General features: G+C 38.5%; 1 protein-coding gene across 1 annotated transcript in view; it reads left to right on the top strand.

Moving 5' to 3' along the window:
- Positions 1-17,123, top strand: part of ZRANB1 (zinc finger, RAN-binding domain containing 1) — a 45,859-nt gene that overhangs the window by 22,134 nt on the left and 6,602 nt on the right. The window contains 6 exon segments of the mRNA XM_009325867.1: positions 3,892-4,079; positions 5,693-5,846; positions 8,261-8,332; positions 9,223-9,462; positions 13,006-13,106; positions 13,977-14,106. Of these exon segments, the coding sequence (XP_009324142.1) occupies positions 3,892-4,079; positions 5,693-5,846; positions 8,261-8,332; positions 9,223-9,462; positions 13,006-13,106; positions 13,977-14,106 (885 nt within the window).

Genomic DNA, 17,123 nt, shown 5'->3' with positions numbered 1-17,123 from the left:
GTGTCTTCAGTTGCAATAATACCAAACTAACATTTCTGGAGTCCACTTAAAAGAAAAGCTATTCTTGCTGTGGATCAGAAGTAGACATTGAGTCATAAGGATCTGTTTGCATTTGTGTAGCTCTTGTAACTAGTCAGAGCTATGCCCTCGCAAGAGGTCTAGCTGCTGGAGCACTCACGGGTGCTGTGTGAACAATCTTCAGGCAAATGCCACTTTTCCTTTTGACATTTCAACAGTCTGAGGAATGCAGTGGGTGTCGGTGGGGAGTAATCCAACTGGCACAGCACTGTATCAGAACACGATTCAAAGGCTGCTTGTGTAAGTAATCAGGCACTTGTGTGTTATGAAATGTAGTGAATTATAACATCTGTAAATATTTCTGCAATATTTCTTGTAAATAGTGTTTTGTTAAGCTTTGTTTAAATAGACTTAATGAATTGGAGGCTCCCATTCATCTCACAGAAATCAAAGCCATTGTAGGAATGTGCCTCTTAGTGTCAATAAAAGTATATTAAGACCTTATTTTGGAGTGGTGATACTGAATTTAGGAATTGCAGGCAGTTCTTATGAATGTTGCATGTAGGCAAGTTTGCCCCATAGTTTTGGGGCAAGATTTGTGTTTTCTAGTTCAGATTTCTGGCAAGTCTGCCTGTTATTACTATATTTTTGCTTGGTGTTCACTGCAGCCTTGGGTTGTACTGACTGGCACTGTAAACAGGCTGGCACCTGACAAGCTTTCAGGAATCTTCGCTGTTCTTTTGAAGCAGCTAAAATGGAGTAGATATTTGGTAGGACAAGTAAAGAGAAATTTGGACTTTTCTTGCAGTGGCTAAGAGGGGCCAAAGAGGTTTGTAATGACCATAGAGTATGGGCCCTGCAGTAGTGATGCCCTGGGTACTTGGGTCACAGTGTTTCAGTGCAGGTTAGTACTAGACATTAGAGCATGCAGCAGGTTTGCAAGAGGAAGCTTCTTATGAGGAAATAAACTTGTAATGGGCTCTGTGCAAAAAAATTATGCAGAATGAGCTCTGTATGGTTTGATTTTGCGTGTCATGTTTATCTATTGAGACTCGGTTACAAAATGGTTAGTGCATCCAGAAGTGAGTTTGTCTGGACTTGATCTAAAAATTTCCTAACGCTTTTTTTCCTTTTTCCATTTCTCCCCCGCCCCCCGTCACTTGGCTGTTTGCATTAAGGAATAGAGGATGGCCAGATAGGATACATGCACATAGTCACATCGCCATCCCTCCATGAGCTGTAACTGTGCTAGTTTGATGTGTTATTTAGCATGCCATGACTGCTCTTCGCTACTAGATAAAGTATTGCCAACCCTATACCTAAAACACATTTACAATCTCAATTTTTTAAATAAGGCCTAGAAAGCATATACAGTTTGCCTGGTTTTGATGTATATATTGATCTTTAGCTTAAACTTCATCAGTGAAGTTTAGAAATGTACTTTTTAAATGACAGCTTATATAACAATTTTAGTAATTAATTCTAGGACATGGGGCTTTTAGGAATGTCAAGTATTGCAAGACGTGGGAATAAACTGCAAGAACTGGCAGTGCTGCTTACAGCACATGTCACAAATTTGGATCCTTATTGCAGCTTGTAGTAGTTAGTGCTTGAAGGCATTGCCAGACCTCACATGACGGCCTCTCAGCATCAGTCTTAGACCTCAGTTGTTGCTGAGGTTTGGTTAAGAGTGGGATGGTAATAAGTTGTCTTAGTAGCTGAGGGTGGGGGCTTAAAAGAATAATGACAAATATGAATTGACCCAGCGCTGACTTAAGGCTGTAGTAGAGTGTACTACTGCGTACTTGACAGGCTGGCTGACTGGAACTGTTATGGTGATTTGGGTCTAAGTATCTGTCATTGAAAGATCATTTTTGGGATGTTTAATTGTTTGAGTTTTGAAATTAGTCTGGGATATTTGGATTATCAGAGTGGCTACCTACCAGTCTTGGGTGGTCTTTGGTATGTTTGTCATTGGGTGGTGTGGTGGAAGTTGCAGACATGGTAACTGGAATCTTTCCATCTGTGAATAGAAGTAGTTAAAATATAAAAGTGGAAGTGGCTATTGGTCTTTAACAAGACGTCTTTCCTAAATTCATACAATAATAAAAAATTAAAGGTGTCATAAGGTAGCAGAGAATCTGCTCTTCTGTCAAAATTCTTCTTTCCTTGTGGATTCTTGGGTGTTTGCTAACAGGTGACCTTGTGCCAGAGCTGTAGTATGACTTGTTTTAAGAGGGCAGGTCATGAGAAATTGTCTGACTTTGATATCTATGTATATATATATGTCTACAAAAAAACCCCCCAAAAACCTAACAAGTCAGTTTGCTGCATTTGGTTGGAATGATATATCACAAGCAGCCTTGGTATTGTCTTATCAGTGGCATAAATGCAATTGCATGGAACTAAAATGCTACACTTAGCATTCTTGTGATGGATACAGCATATATTGACAAAACCATGCCTTTTGCTTTGGTATGCTTTAGTTCCACGCAGAAGTGGAAATGTTGCAACAGGAGCACAGCTATGTTGGTCACACATCCCATATTGCATTCCTTTGATGCATGTTTTGGAGAACGTTTTGAAAACCAATGAATTTTCAGTGTTCATTTCCCTTCACTGAAGTAGCTTTTCTCCATCAGTAGCGGCTCCTTTCTTTAAAATATTTTTTCATCAGCAAAGTTCTAACTTACGGAACAAGAACTAAAATTGGACAAACATAACTCTTGTCTAACTGGTTCTTTTAACTCATCTGGGGTGAATAGACAGGCAGGCACTTAAGCAGAATGAGACATTAACACTGGAGTGGAACAGGAATGTCTTCCCATACAGGCAGACCAGAAACATGCATCAGAACTAAAATTATCGTCCTGTATTGTTTTCATTCTGCCCTGGCTTGTTAGGACTCTTGAGTCCTTGATGAATGGGTAGATGTTGTATGACTGAAATTTGCAGTTGAGTTTGTATTCTGGAATTTAACCTGCTTTAGACCATCATTGAAATGAATAACTTTCATCTGTAGAGGCTTACGAAGCAGAGCTGATAACTTTGTAGAGAAATGACTTGCACTGATAATCCATTTCCTCCCTTGAGTTTCTTCTGAAAGTTTTATAATCTCAGTATTGAAAATGATAGACTTTTTGGCCAAGCTAAGAATGCTTTTCTAAATCCTGGATTAACCAGCAACCCAGCAGTTAGTGTGCTTCTCTGGTAGTAGGCAGTTCAATTTGTTGTGTTGGGTTTTTTTGATTTTGGTGGGGTTTTTTGGTTGTGGGGGGAGGGGGGTGTTGTGGTGGGTTTTTTTGTTTGGTTGGTTTTTTTGGTCTGTTGCTTGAATCTTAGTCCTGAACGGGAGTGAGTGCCCTGATTGAGACCTACCTCTTTTCCTTCTGATCAATTTTTGAGTCTTAGTAAGCAAACTGAGTGAAGGATAGACTTGAGTCTCAATTTCCAGCCTCATGGCCTCTGCTCAACTGCTGACTCTTAGGAGTTGGCAAGGAGGTTTAGCTACAGAAAATAGGGGGAGAGGGTTTTCTCGTTTCTGTGATCTGTGCTCTTATTCTTCTGTTCTTGAGCTGCTGCAAATAGGGCTGCTTCTCAATAGTGAATTAGAAGTATTCTGTTTTACTTCTCTATTAAAGATGGCTCTAAGTTTGGATAGTGGAAGTGGTCTAGGAGGTGAGGTAAGTGTAAATATTTTGTAGTCTTCTGTTTAGAAAAAGAAATAAAAATTTGCAAGTTTCTTGGTATGCAGTTTATCTTCGTATGTTAGGTCTGTATCAGAATAGACAGAGGTAAACTGCGTTAAATAAGGTGGTTTGATCCAGAGCGGCTCATTGACTAGCTAAAATGAATTGTATTTTTTTTCTTCAGGAGTTGTAGAAGGTGACTTAGCTGCTGTTGAAGCTTACAAGTCATCAGGAGGAGATATTGCCCGCCAGCTTACTGCAGATGAAGTACGCCTGCTAAATCGCCCTTCTGCTTTTGACGTTGGGTACACACTTGTACATCTGGCGATACGCTTTCAGAGACAAGATATGCTAGCAATTTTGCTTACAGAGGTGAGTTACTTTGGCCCTTGTGTAGATTGAATAGGAACCTTATGTAACTGTACCATTGTTTGCAGCCAGTGACATGTAACTTTATTTGCTAGAAGATAGGGGCTAATATTATTAGAATACATGAATTGCTGTTTTGTGCCTTTGTTGATGTTTGTACTTAAGAAACGAGTTTACTTTAAGACTGTATGTATGTGGTGGTTTTGAGGATGTTCAATTTTCTCCTTAATGAGCAGTCTTGGCACGCATTCTGACCTTACTGGCGGTGGAAGTGAGCTATTGTGAGGCTTCCTGTGCTTTGGGTGGGGGAGAGGAAATGCCCTGAAAGCAAAACACTGAGATCAATGACAGCGTAGTTTTTTCTGAGTTTTGTTAATGAGTAATCTTACCTGGTCTTTATTCCCTGGTTTTCTTGGGAGCTTCTCTTCTAGAGAAGGGCAAATTTCTTTATTTGCAAAATTGCTGCATTTTTTCCACTCTTAGCCCATTTTGTAGACTGGTTGGTTCCACTCTGTGGTCTCTTTGCTCTTGTGTGTTCCATTTCCTTGTATATTTTTGGACGGTCCACCTCATTTCTGGTGATCTTTGCTGCCCTCCTCCATCTTTGCCACCCTCCTCGGCCCATAAGTAATTCTGTTACCTTTTTTTGTCTGTGTTCTTCATCTCAGACTTCTGGTTCCTCACCTGATCAGAGCCAAATTTTTATTCTGCCTTCTTCCTTCTTTTGATGCTTAATGCAATTCTGAAAGCCTGTGTTCCTGAGAAAAGTAGCATGCCTGAGAAGTGCGTAAGGGTGATGGAATGCATAGGGTTGAGTAATTAAAAAGAGTAGAAGCAGCAAGACAAATGTAGCTAAAACCTTGAGAAGAGTATACGTATTTATATATAGCTAATATCAGTAGTTTTGTGCTGCTTACGTAGCTATCTGGGTGGATGGAGTTACATGTTTAAAAACAAGTTAATTTGCTGAAATACTGTCTTACAGTTTTTTCTGTTTGGTTTTGTTTCAGTGTCTAGGAATACTTACTCAACATACCATTTGTGAAAATGCTTAGTAGTGTTTGAGCCACAGTGATGCTTTCCTTTGCTAGGATATTAACTAGTGAAAATGTGTGTCCTAAAGTTTCGTGTTGTTTTTTTTTTTTTAATATATCCAGTGTCATCCCAGTGTCACTTGCCCTGTGTCATTGAACGAGTTCCTGCTGCCAGTGATGATTAGCATCTGGAGAAATATAAATATCTTAGCTTAACAGTGTTTGGGAAGATTCTTTGTAGGAAACTGTCTTGTGCTGTGGTAGTGAAGTTCTTTGTTAAATGTTAGACTGGGCATATGCACAAGATTTGAGGTATATTTCCTATTGTTATCTAGCTCTTATCTATTTTTTTTTGCTTTCCTTTTCCTGCGGAATTGGTCACCTGTTAATTCACTTCTTTGATTTAAAGTGGTTTTTAACCAGCTTTATGTTATCATAAACATTTAATCTTTCAGGGTACCAATGTTTATACTTCTGTTGTATTACTTACTAACAAAATACTGTCCACTGGTGGTTATCACTCCTAAGTCTTCATATTTAACTAGAAATAACACTGAGTGCAGTAACTGTGTTATGTTACAGGTGTCACAACATGCAGCGAAGTGTATTCCTGCCATGGTGTGTCCAGAGGTCACAGAACAAATTCGTCGTGAAATTGCTGCATCTCTTCATCAACGAAAGGGAGACTTTGCTTGCTATTTCCTGACTGACCTTGTAACGTTTACGTTACCTGCAGGTAGTTACAAAATTCTTCTTACTGATGGAAGATTTTTTTTTTGGTCACCTAGTTGAGAATTGCTTGTTTTGGATGTATACTTTGACTTTCTGATGGTGGTCGTGTGTGTGTGTATAAGTTTTATTTATTAAATTTTAATAGCTTAGGTCAGATCTAGTAATGGAATTTGCTTATTAATATTCAGTTTTTGCACGCTTCAACCCATATGTTGTTCTTGTGAAGTGAACATCTGTTGTCCTCTTTAGACAAGAGGAAATTGAAAAAAAAGTGGTGTATTCTATGGAAAGGCAGTGTTTAAAGTTAAGATTGGAGCCCAGAAGTTTCTGGGCTCTAATATGACTTTTCACATAGCTATATTAGCTTTCAGTTCTTTCCATTAAGGCCCAGAGCTATTCTTTGCATTTGTATCTGGTTATAGCAATAGCACTTTCTGAATACTTTTGAGGTACTCCATGATCAAGAGAACGTTTGTCTATTAACAAAAAGCTATTAGAAGATTTTAATCTTCAGTAGCTGTTTCCCTTAATAGAAGTGCTACCAGAAGTAAGAAAATGTTTAGATAGAAACTGTACTAATCAGCAGATCCATTTGTCTTTTTTATAAAGCAGTAGCATTGTAAGAGTTGTATTTGGAACCTCTTTGGTTGAGTGTTACCTCATCTCCTCCTCTTCAAAAAGTCTGGACAATATTTACCACTTGTCTATAACTAGCTGTTTGAGGTGCTGTGTTCAGTCTTATTCTGTGGGTCATGTATGAGAGGCAGACGGTGTGGGTGTACGAAGTGTCTAGAGACTAACACTTCATTGCATTTGGGAGGGGCAACAGAATGATTTTGGAACACATGAGAAATGTTGCTCTCGCCAGAACTGAGGAATTTGTTCAGTATTTTCAAGAGACACGTCTTAAACCACTGTGCAGCTTTTTGACACATGTAATAGCCATTAAATAATTAAGGAATAAGAATGTTCAAAAGCTTCTGTACATCAAGACTGTCAGTGTATTTCCACTTCCATCACACTTAGTCAGCTGAACATCTTTTGTAGTCAACAATTAGCAGTTGGTCTCAAGACAGCATTTCCAAGGATAGCAGTATAAATCACACAATCCTATTCAGTTATTACCTATATGATGTAGTTTAGGAACCAGTTTCCGCTCAATCTTTCAAACAAATGGATAGGATCCTCCTGAAGAGCCAATGCATAGACATTAGAGTGCAAAACTTTTAAATTGATTGCTGGCCACTATAAGCCAGTTTTAGTTTAAAAAGAACAATCATACAAAAAAAAAAAGAAGACCACCCCACAACACCCTGCCTGCACCAAACAATAGTATGCTTCAGTAGCAACTCACGTGCCTAAATGTGGACTTCACTTCTAGAAACCCTCGGGTGTTGGACAACTGAGCAGGATTGGCAGATCTGACACTGGAATTATGAGAGATCTTCATGCCCTTGAAATACTGCTTAGAAGCCCAGTCAATATCCCCTAGACTGCCTGAAGGGATACTAGATGTTTCTGTTGAACTATTTGATTTACTCCCTTATTCAAGTTTCAGAATTGTGCTGAAGCTAGCAAAGTTTCTCTAGTTGCTGATCTGCCTAGCAACCCTTTACTACTTATGCTGTATTGAAATGCAGGCCATGAGCAAATCTTTAAGGTTGTAGTAAATGTTTGAGTTTTAGAACATGTGTTTGTTGTTTTACATGATACAGGAGTCACAAGAGTTTTGCCCATTACACAATTTTCTTCCTTTTTTATTTTTTAGTAACAGTAGATCCACAGTGGTAGATCCTGTCTGTAAAGCTCTTGAAACAGTTGTCAGTAGTGGCATTTTCCGTGTCCTAGCTCAATAGTTTTCCCGTTTCTTGTTTTCTAACCTGCAAACCGTGGCCTGCAGACTGTTGGGGTTCTCTGAACTGTTTTGTTGAAGTCTGCATGAAATGAGTAAGAAAGTGGGTGTTCTGTACTAGAACAAGTCTCTTGGCAAACTGTACCTGTCCACTGGGGCAGACTGGGGAGGGGAAGTCATTCAAATGGGTGGAAAACTACAGTTTAGGATTGATGCTGTCCTAAATATAGTAGGGTTGAAAATACTCTTTTTTTTATTTTTTCCACCTCAAAGTGGTTCTCTACTTCACTTTCTCCTTCAGAGAAATCCATTCTTACCCTACGTGTGCTGTGACGATCCTTTCTGCATAAAAGGTATGACAGTCAGTCCAAGATACGTATCTACTTCAGTGTGCTCTATGAAGCCTATGGTCACAAATGGCAGATCTGAAAATAATAACTTTTCAGAGGAGACATTAGGGATGATAGGGTGAAAGCTGTTGCCTAAGTTCTCCTGAGCATCAGCTGGTAATGTGTCTCTCTTTACATTAACGTTGTTACTTTTGTATTTGCTTTCTATTTTTCCAGATATTGAAGACTTACCACCCACAGTCCAAGAAAAGTTATTTGACGAAGTACTTGATAGAGATGTTCAGAAAGGTAAATGAATCACAGAATGGTTTGGGTTGGAAGGGACCTCTCAAGGTCATCTAGTCCAACCCCCCTGCTGTGGGCAGGGACATCTTCAACTAGATCAGGTTGCTCAGAGCCCCATCCAGCCTGACCTGGAATGTTTCCAGGGATGGGGCATCCACCACCTCTCTGGGCAACCTGTGCCAGTGGTTCACCACCCTCAGCGTAAAAAATTTCTTCCTTACATCTAGTCTGTATCTACCCCCCTTTAGTTTAAAGCCATTCCCCCTTGTCCTGTCGCTACAGGCCTTACTAAAAAGTCTGTCCCTCAGTGCTCTGAGAATGGCTAGAATCTCTCCTTGCTTTTCATTAGAGAATATTTCTGTTATTAAAAAAAAAAAGTGCGTGTGTGTATATATGTGGCTTTGTTGCCTGAATTTGTTTTAAATACAGATTTGATACTTTCAAGTTAATCTTCACTCTGGAATTCTTTTAATTTTAACATTTACAGTCTATTTATGAGGCAGAGGGAGAATGGAGTCTGTAGAAATTACATTTGTAATGTATATTTGAATTTTAAAGATTCTTAAAGCTTTACAGTTTTAAGTCACAAGCTCTTTAAAGAAAACTGAACAAATCTTTCCACTTCAGTAATAGTCCTCAAAGAAACGATGTGATGCTTTGTTTAAGGCTATGGTTTGTTTTGTTTTGTTTTTTTTTCTTCTTTTCTTGACAGTATTTTGCCCAAGGAATGCCTTTAGCCATTGTAGTTCAGTTATTTTTGTAGTATGAAGGAAAACATAGTTTTATTCATGTAAATGGGTAAATTGTTGAGATTATGCCATTACCGTGCTGTTCAGATTCTCTGAGACTTCAAATGAATATAGGTTTTAAAGGAGGTTATTGTTATGTTGCAGAGCTAGAAGAGGAATCTCCCATTATTAACTGGTCACTGGAACTGGGTACGCGCTTGGACAGCAGATTATATGCACTTTGGAATCGGACTGCAGGGGACTGCCTGCTTGATTCAGTACTACAAGCCACTTGGGGCATTTACGACAAGGATTCAGTGCTGCGGAAAGCTCTTCACGACAGTTTACATGACTGCTCACATTGGTAAGTTAGTTTTTACGTCAACTTTAAAGATAGCTTTCCATGTAGCTTAGTAGTTGATAGTAATATTGTATTAAAAAGAAACACAACCACCACTCCCCAATTTACTGTGGATTGTGTGTCTCAAAGATGTTGAGTCACAGTGTGATTCACCTAGTAATCTAGATCTAGTGTATTTTAAATGCCAGCACTGGAAACTTGGACATTCTGAACTTGGTGATGGTATGTGATATTCAGCAAATAGCATTTAAAACGGAGTAAAATATTTTATGCTGTGTGCTTGTCAAGAGTGCGCTAACCACAGTTAAGACTGGAATTTACTTGCAATGTAAATCATGCACATGCCATGCCTTGCTGCTGTTGGTAGAAGCTTTGCAGAAGATCGTTGATAGAAGATAGCCTTTTATTCCTGTATAAACTTTTCAGTATTTTCATTCCATCTGCTTAGTTACAGCTTTATTTGGTATTGCTCTTTTTGGTCCTGCTCTGTCTGCTAAAGTAATGGCAGTAAAGCAGAGCGTTGACATTTAACTAATGCTGTCATTTGGCCATAGAATTAATTTATCATTCTATAAAACAACTTTTGTTGTTTTACACTGGCAACCTTCTTTAGTCTGATACTGTGGTTTGCCTCTGCTAGAGGAAAAATGCTTACAGTTGGACACCCAGCGGTGTCTACCAGCTCTCAAGTGTGTAATGGGGCTAAGGGAAGAGGTTGATAAAGACTAATGATGTAAGACACAGGTGATTAGATTTATGATGTTCTTGTAGTCAAGGACAAGAGAAACACCATCAGAGGCATAGTAGCAAAAGAGCCTGTCCCCTTGCTCCATGTGCTGTACAGGAAGTCAACAACAGAGGTTAATTTTAGGGGTACCTCTAAGTAGCTTTTGTGATTACTGTCCCCAACTGCCTGCTGTTTGGAGAAAACTGCTGAAATTAGCACCCAGAGCTGGATTCCATAAAGTGGTGCTTCAGTAACAATTCTCCCGAGAACCTGTCTCCAAATGGATCTGTCACTATTGAGTTGTTTATAATGGAGCGTGCATCTCAACCATGCGGGAATGTCCCTGGCATCACAAGCAGTTCCCCTGAGGCCAGAACAGAAATTTATGATAGATCAGGTTTTGTTCTTAATGGTATCCAAAAACAAGCATGGTATCCAAAAACAAGCTGCAAACTATTGAGGTTTAAACCAATCTTGCAAAATGTTAGTGTTAACTGTTGTTGACTCACTGTTGTATCTAATGTAACACTCATTATTTAGAGTGTATTAAATCTGGTTAAGCTTTTTAGTTCATGTTCTAGACAATTTGCATTTTACTCTGAATTTACTTAATCTTTATCCTTATTGGAAGCACTTTTTTTTTAACTGATTCATGTGTTCCTTTATAGTTGTTTGAATACAGTTGCCTACCTTCAGTCTGGATAATCTTATTTGCTAGTTTGTCATCGGAAAAATCAGTAGAAATCTTTAAGTTCTGTCATAAATTGATCATCCTGTACATCCTATACTTGCTGTACAGATTCTCTGTTGGCCAAGATACATTTAATTTTGTGGGATAGGATATGTAGCAGATAGGAAGTGACATTGTCGTCATTGGCTTTAACGATAGTTGCTGAAGGAATAGGCTCTTCAATGCAATCACTAGTCTCAACAACATTATGCTTAAACTTTTATTTAATCCAGTTGTTCTTCAAAGCCTTCACAAAGACACTTAAAGGGTATTTTTACAGTCAGACACAGAACATTCATGTAACTCATTTGGCCTCATTTTGTTATGTTTGTTTAGATGCTGAACAAAGAAGAATCTATTTACTAGATACAGTCTAGTGTCTGGTACTCAGCAAAAGCTCAATAGTGAAGTTCCCAGAGGCTCTGGCCTGTGGAGTCTTTTCCACTCACCTTTTAAATGACTACAATTTTTGAGTTTACTGATTTGTCCCTTTTTGTATTCCACCGTTAGCTTTCAATGGAGAACGGGCATATGCCCTAAGTTGGCTCTCAGAATTTTATTTTTTTTTAATGGATGTGTTCAGTTCTCTTGTGTTAAACTGAGAAGTTTGTTTTAAATGAGATCAAAATCTTAAGCCTTGACTTCTGTCTACAAGGCTACCTCCTGTGAACATCTACAGATAACTCTGTCTACGGCTGACTAACTCAAAGAAGAAACTTCTTTAGGAAAACACTTCCACAGTAGAGCTTTTGTGGGGTGGGGTTTTTTGGTTGTTTGTTTTGTTTTCTTTTTTTTTAGCAGAATCTGATTAAATGTCTTTCAGGAGACCTAGTAATTAATTCATTTAGCACAAAGTGTTTGGTTAGACATTTCTGGAGAAAAACAGACAAAATATCTATCAGCTGCAAAGATGGAAGCAGTTGATGTATTTGGATAAAAACTGGAATGTAGATAGATCCAGAAGACTCCCTGTAGATGTATTACTGTGAGTAAGCACATAGGCCTATCAAAATGTCTTACTAATAGGTCTTTTAAGCCATGCAAAGGTTTTAGCTTACTTGGGAAAGCCAGCCTGGTTGGTGACAGCTGTCATAGACACCAAGATTTTAGGATGATTACATCTTTACTGAAAGCATAGGAAAGGTTTCTTCCACACACACTCACTGTCTATTAATTTTCTCAGATTTTAATTAAATGAGTTCATTTCAATGACTCTTTTAATAAGCTGAACTTCAGAATGGTTTCTTTGTGTTCACAGTGAAGGCCATTGTTTAAAAGTTGGCTTAGCACTCTCCACTAAACCCGTGTTCCTAATGTGAAGTTGTGGCCTTTCCATAGTGCGGTGACTGGACTGAGTTCAAAATTTTAAAAAGCCAGCATCTGCTTTTTAATGTGTAGATCATTTTTCTTTGTAATTGATTAAGAAAGATAAAACATCGGGACTAAACTAGCGTACAAAAATGCTAATTTTAATTTAAACAGAAAAACAGAAATCTTGTGACTTTAAAACTTTCAGTGTAAATTGGATTAATCCCACTTTCTGTATTTGATTCTTATCCATGCTGCTTTATAACTATTCCATATAATGTGAAATTACCATACTCTTTGCTCCAAAAAGTGATATAAAACAGAATCTGCCTCTTAACCATGGTCTATTTGAAGTTGATACGCAAGTACTTTGGCGTTAATTGGCTCATGATATCGTCAACAATAGAGAATACCTGTGTTATTTGTATAACAAGAATGAGCAGCTCCTCTTATGTGACATGGAACATCTTGGTTTTGTTCCCTGTACATCAACACTTAAATAAGCCTAAATAAGGCTTCAAAAAAACCCTATTACAGCAAGTATAAAACTAGCCAGTTCCTAACAGCCTGTTAGGAACTTGCATCTATTACAGCATGTTTGCTGTAAGCATTGCAATCCCAAGTGATTTCTTAAATGAGATTAGCAAATGGAGTCTCCTGAAGATTAAAAAACAAAACAAAACACGGTTTTATTGATGTATGCTCTCTTTCTTCCCCTTCTATTATTACATTACAAGGGTTGAATATTGCTATCAGGTGTAGGATGGTTGAGTAAATATTTTTGTCTTTACCGCTCTTTCTCTCTCTCTCTCTCCCCCCCAGAGTGGGAATCGTGGTATTCCCAAAGCTTTGGTTTACATTTCTCATTGCGAGAGGAACAGTGGCAGGAAGATTGGGCATTCATACTCTCTCTTGCGAGCCAGGTAAGAAAGCTTCTTTATAAGGTGGCTGTTAGAAAGGACGTTTTAATCTTTCTGAAATGAAATTTCAAAAACTCAGTGTTCTTCAGGAATAAGAATTTTCATGTATAAAGGAAAGCATTCCTCTCAAGTCAGCAATCTTAAAGTATTACTGGGTAGACTCTTCCTGCCAAGATGGAAAAGTTCGTTTAAAATTCAAATTTTTGAGCTTACCGTTAAGCAGTACAGTACAAAAAAGTCTGTTTCTTTTGGTGTCGGTGTAGTCTGTAGAATTAACTCATATGCAATCGTCTATTTAATGTCCTGCTTCCTAGCTCCTGCAATACTTACTTCCTAGAAGATACCTACAAATCTGTAAGCTTACACTACTAAAACTTCAGCAAGCTGATATTTTATAACTCCCCTCCAAAAGGAGATTTACATTCCTATAAGCTTCCAACTAAAGGAGTATTTTAAAGTCTTCTTTTAAAGCATAAACATGATTTTGGTGCTATTTTCTTGTGATTTGTTTTGGAGGTGCTCTTTTCCTATCATCAGAAGGTATTTACCTTAACCTTTCCTCAGATGAGTGAATTATTTTTAGACTAAATGTTATGTAGAGTTTCACTTCTAACTGGGGAATGAAATATGTTAGATTGAATCTGGGCAATAGGACAAAGAATTATTACTGACAGATTAAGTTCTTGTGCAAGCTGAAATGTTTTTGCTTATTTCCAACTGATATGTAATAGTCTTGCAGTCTCACTTTTCCTGTCAAAGATAGATCACTCTTAAAAAGATTTTCTCTCTCAATTCGGAGACTATATTTCAAGTTTCAAAGCAAAGAATGGTAAGTTCTGTTTAAAGTGTTGTCTTTCTTTGTATTTGGTTCAGCCTGGAGCGAGTTTGGAGCAGACACACATTTTTGTACTTGCACATATTCTTAGAAGACCAATTATAGTTTATGGAGTAAAATATTATAAGAGTTTCCGAGGAGAAACATTAGGATATACCCGCTTTCAAGGTAAGCCTTTAGTTTTTCAAATTTAGTTTTAAAAAAGGTTCAGCTATAAATCATAAACATAAAGGAAGTTGAAAGGAGAGTGACATTAAACTACTATCTCAGAGGATGGAATTATGTTGTAGGTAAATTTTCATTAGCTATTAAAAAGAACAAAACAATCCCCTCTGAACTTGCAGTTTTTTATTGTATAGTAGGCATGCTGCTTGTGGCCACAGTAAAAATGTGTTTTGACCTCCATTCAACATGCCTTTAGTCTATAATTTATGTAAAATATTCTGATTGTGAAAACTTATCAAAAGTTGTGTGGTTTGTACTGCTGTAAGACACAAGAGGTTTAATAAATGGAATTTGAAATTCCCTTTGCTTGTGGTACTAATGGCTGTAAAAGTTCATTTTAGAAATGAAACTGTATTTAGCGTTTCCTGAAGGAGGCTCATAAAGTTGGGGGCGAGGCAGGCAGAAGGTGTTTGCATTGGCATAGTTTCTCACCAGAGCACCAGTATCTGCTGGGTGCTCTTTCAGGACGAAGGGGCATGCCTTGTCACCCGGCAGCACTGAAGGAGGTGATTTGTGAAGCAGCCCTTAAGAGCAGTGAAAAGGAGTCACCCTTAAAGCAAGCAGCAAGGGTATACAAAGAAGGGTAGAGAAATTAAAGTAGCGTGGAGAATGATAAAGTTGATTTTTTTTTTTTGTAGTTGATTAAAGTAAAAGAGGTAGCAACTTGAATGAATGCCGTAGAGGCTGAAAAGGAAGGAATTCTGTTCATAAATGCTCTGCCAACAGTTATTATGTGAGGTATAAGATTAGGTAACTTAGTTACAATTACAAAATATTGGTCGACTGATAATGTAAATCTCACTTTCTGTAAAAGTGAATTCCATGATATAGTTAAAAGGAAGTTTTTAAAATTTATCTGTGTTTCAGATACTTTACACCAAGTGTGATGTAAATACCGACCTATAATTTTGCATTGCTTGATCAGGTTCTTTCTGACTGTTTCTCTTCCTAGTCTTCTGGGCAAACAGCCTAGCTGTCCTTAAGATAAATACTAAGATGCTTAGCTGACTCAGACCAGTTTTGCTTAGACGTATGTTTGAATACACATTTCTTTAGAATACACATTTCTAAAGATGTGTATTCTATTTTGCAGGCCAAATACGTGTTTGGGCGACTTTCCTCTGTATTAGATGCTAACACTTCAATATTTGCCTGTCTACAGGAATAAAAACATAGGAGGGGACTGGGAGCATCTGTACATGCTCAGCAGTAAACAAAACCATTGTGGAAAGAACTGATCAGGCTCTGCGGCTGTGTTACAGGGTGTTGGGATGTTTCTTTTGCCCATGGTTCATCTTCCTTGCCTCAAGTATATCTGCTTGACTACTACCCTACAATTGTTCTCATCAATACATCGGTGTTTATTTATGGCTTAGTCGAGGACTTCCTGAAACATCTCTTAATGTGATTTTTAAAAAAGTACACTAGCTTTGGAAGGTGGCAAACCTTATATAGAAGAACTCCAGGCTGTGGAGTTAATGTCAAACGTGTAACCTATTATAACTATTTAGAGTCTTCAGAAAATCTGAGCAGCTGTTTGGCTTGTAAGTTTGGGGCAGTGAAAAAACTTCTTTATGTGAGGAAATTAAATACTTTTTTGAAGAGTAAAAAAATTTGGTACTCTTTGTAGTTGCATGTTATCTTTTATTTGAGATGATGAAAGGATAGACTGGGAAAGAACAGTTATTCATGTGATACCAATCTGACGCTTCAGGTTTGTGTTGCTTTTAACTGAAAGGCTGAGTGGTTTGCAAAATGTTTTTATTTTATAGATTGGACATTGACAAGTGACAAGTGTTATGTGGCCTAAATGTGCTGACATTGTTTTCTTGCTCTGTGAACCAGAAGGTAACCGGGTGTCTGGGACAGCCTTTTGCTAGACATGCGTTTCCAGGAATTTAGCCAGACAAATATTTATGACTTGTGATTTGCCTGCCACAAGCCGCATCCATCCATCCATAGAAACATGCAACACTGAACAGGTGAACTTAGGAGTCCTGTGTCAGATTACCTGGAGTTACTTCTATCCTTGTCCAACCACACTTTTGTGGTTAATGTGTGCTAATTAAATGCTAGCAGCACAGCTGAAACCAAACAGCCATTGGACTCAGAGTAGTATGGGCTGCAAGTCTCTTGTAAATGGTACAAGACTTGCTGTTCTAGTACTGAGTGTGAGCTTTGCTTAGCACGTGCCCCTTGGGTGAAACTTTGAGGAGTGCTTGGGCTTCTCCGACTTGTTGTATAGCACCCTGCCTGTGTTTTAAGATCACATTAACCAAAAAAGAAAGAGGAAAGATTGTGGGTTATAATAGAGATGGGGAAATGAATTTTTTTAATGCTTACTTAATGTTATGGTTCAGTTCATAGCACCTTGGAAGGTACTGTAAACCCCCTATCCGTCCCCAAAATCTTCTCCATGATCAGAATTTTTTTTTCCAGGGAGTCCTTGTTCCAGTTTGGCATCCTTGCTGTAACTGCTGTGAATCCCATAACTGACAGCCTCAGAATCATAGAATAGTTTGGGTTGGAAGGGACCTCTCAAGGTCATCTAGTCCAACCCCCCTGTCGTGGGCAGGGACATCTTCAACTAGATCAGGTTGCTCAGAGCCCCGTCCAACCTGACCTGGAATGTTTCCAGGGATGGGGCATCCACCACCTCTCTGGGCAACCTGTGCCAGTGTTTCACCACTCTCAGCATAAAAAAATTATTCCTTATATCTAGTCTGTATCTACCCCCCTTTAGTTTAAAGCCATTCCCCCTTGTCCTGTCACAACAGGCCCTGCTAAAAAGTTTGCTGCCATCTTTTTTATAAGCCCCCTTTAAGTACTGATAGGCTGCAAGAAGATCTCCTCTTCTGAGAAGCCTTCTCTTCTCTAGGCTGAACAACCCCAACTCTCTCAGCCTTTCTTCACAGGAGAGGTGTTCCATCCCCCTGATCATTTTCGTGGCCCTCTTCTGG

This window comes from Pygoscelis adeliae, unplaced genomic scaffold, assembly GCF_000699105.1.
Source record: "Pygoscelis adeliae isolate BGI_AS28 unplaced genomic scaffold, ASM69910v1 Scaffold4, whole genome shotgun sequence".
Classification (NCBI taxonomy): domain Eukaryota; kingdom Metazoa; phylum Chordata; class Aves; order Sphenisciformes; family Spheniscidae; genus Pygoscelis; species Pygoscelis adeliae.
This window is presented reverse-complemented; position numbering and strand designations above follow the sequence as displayed.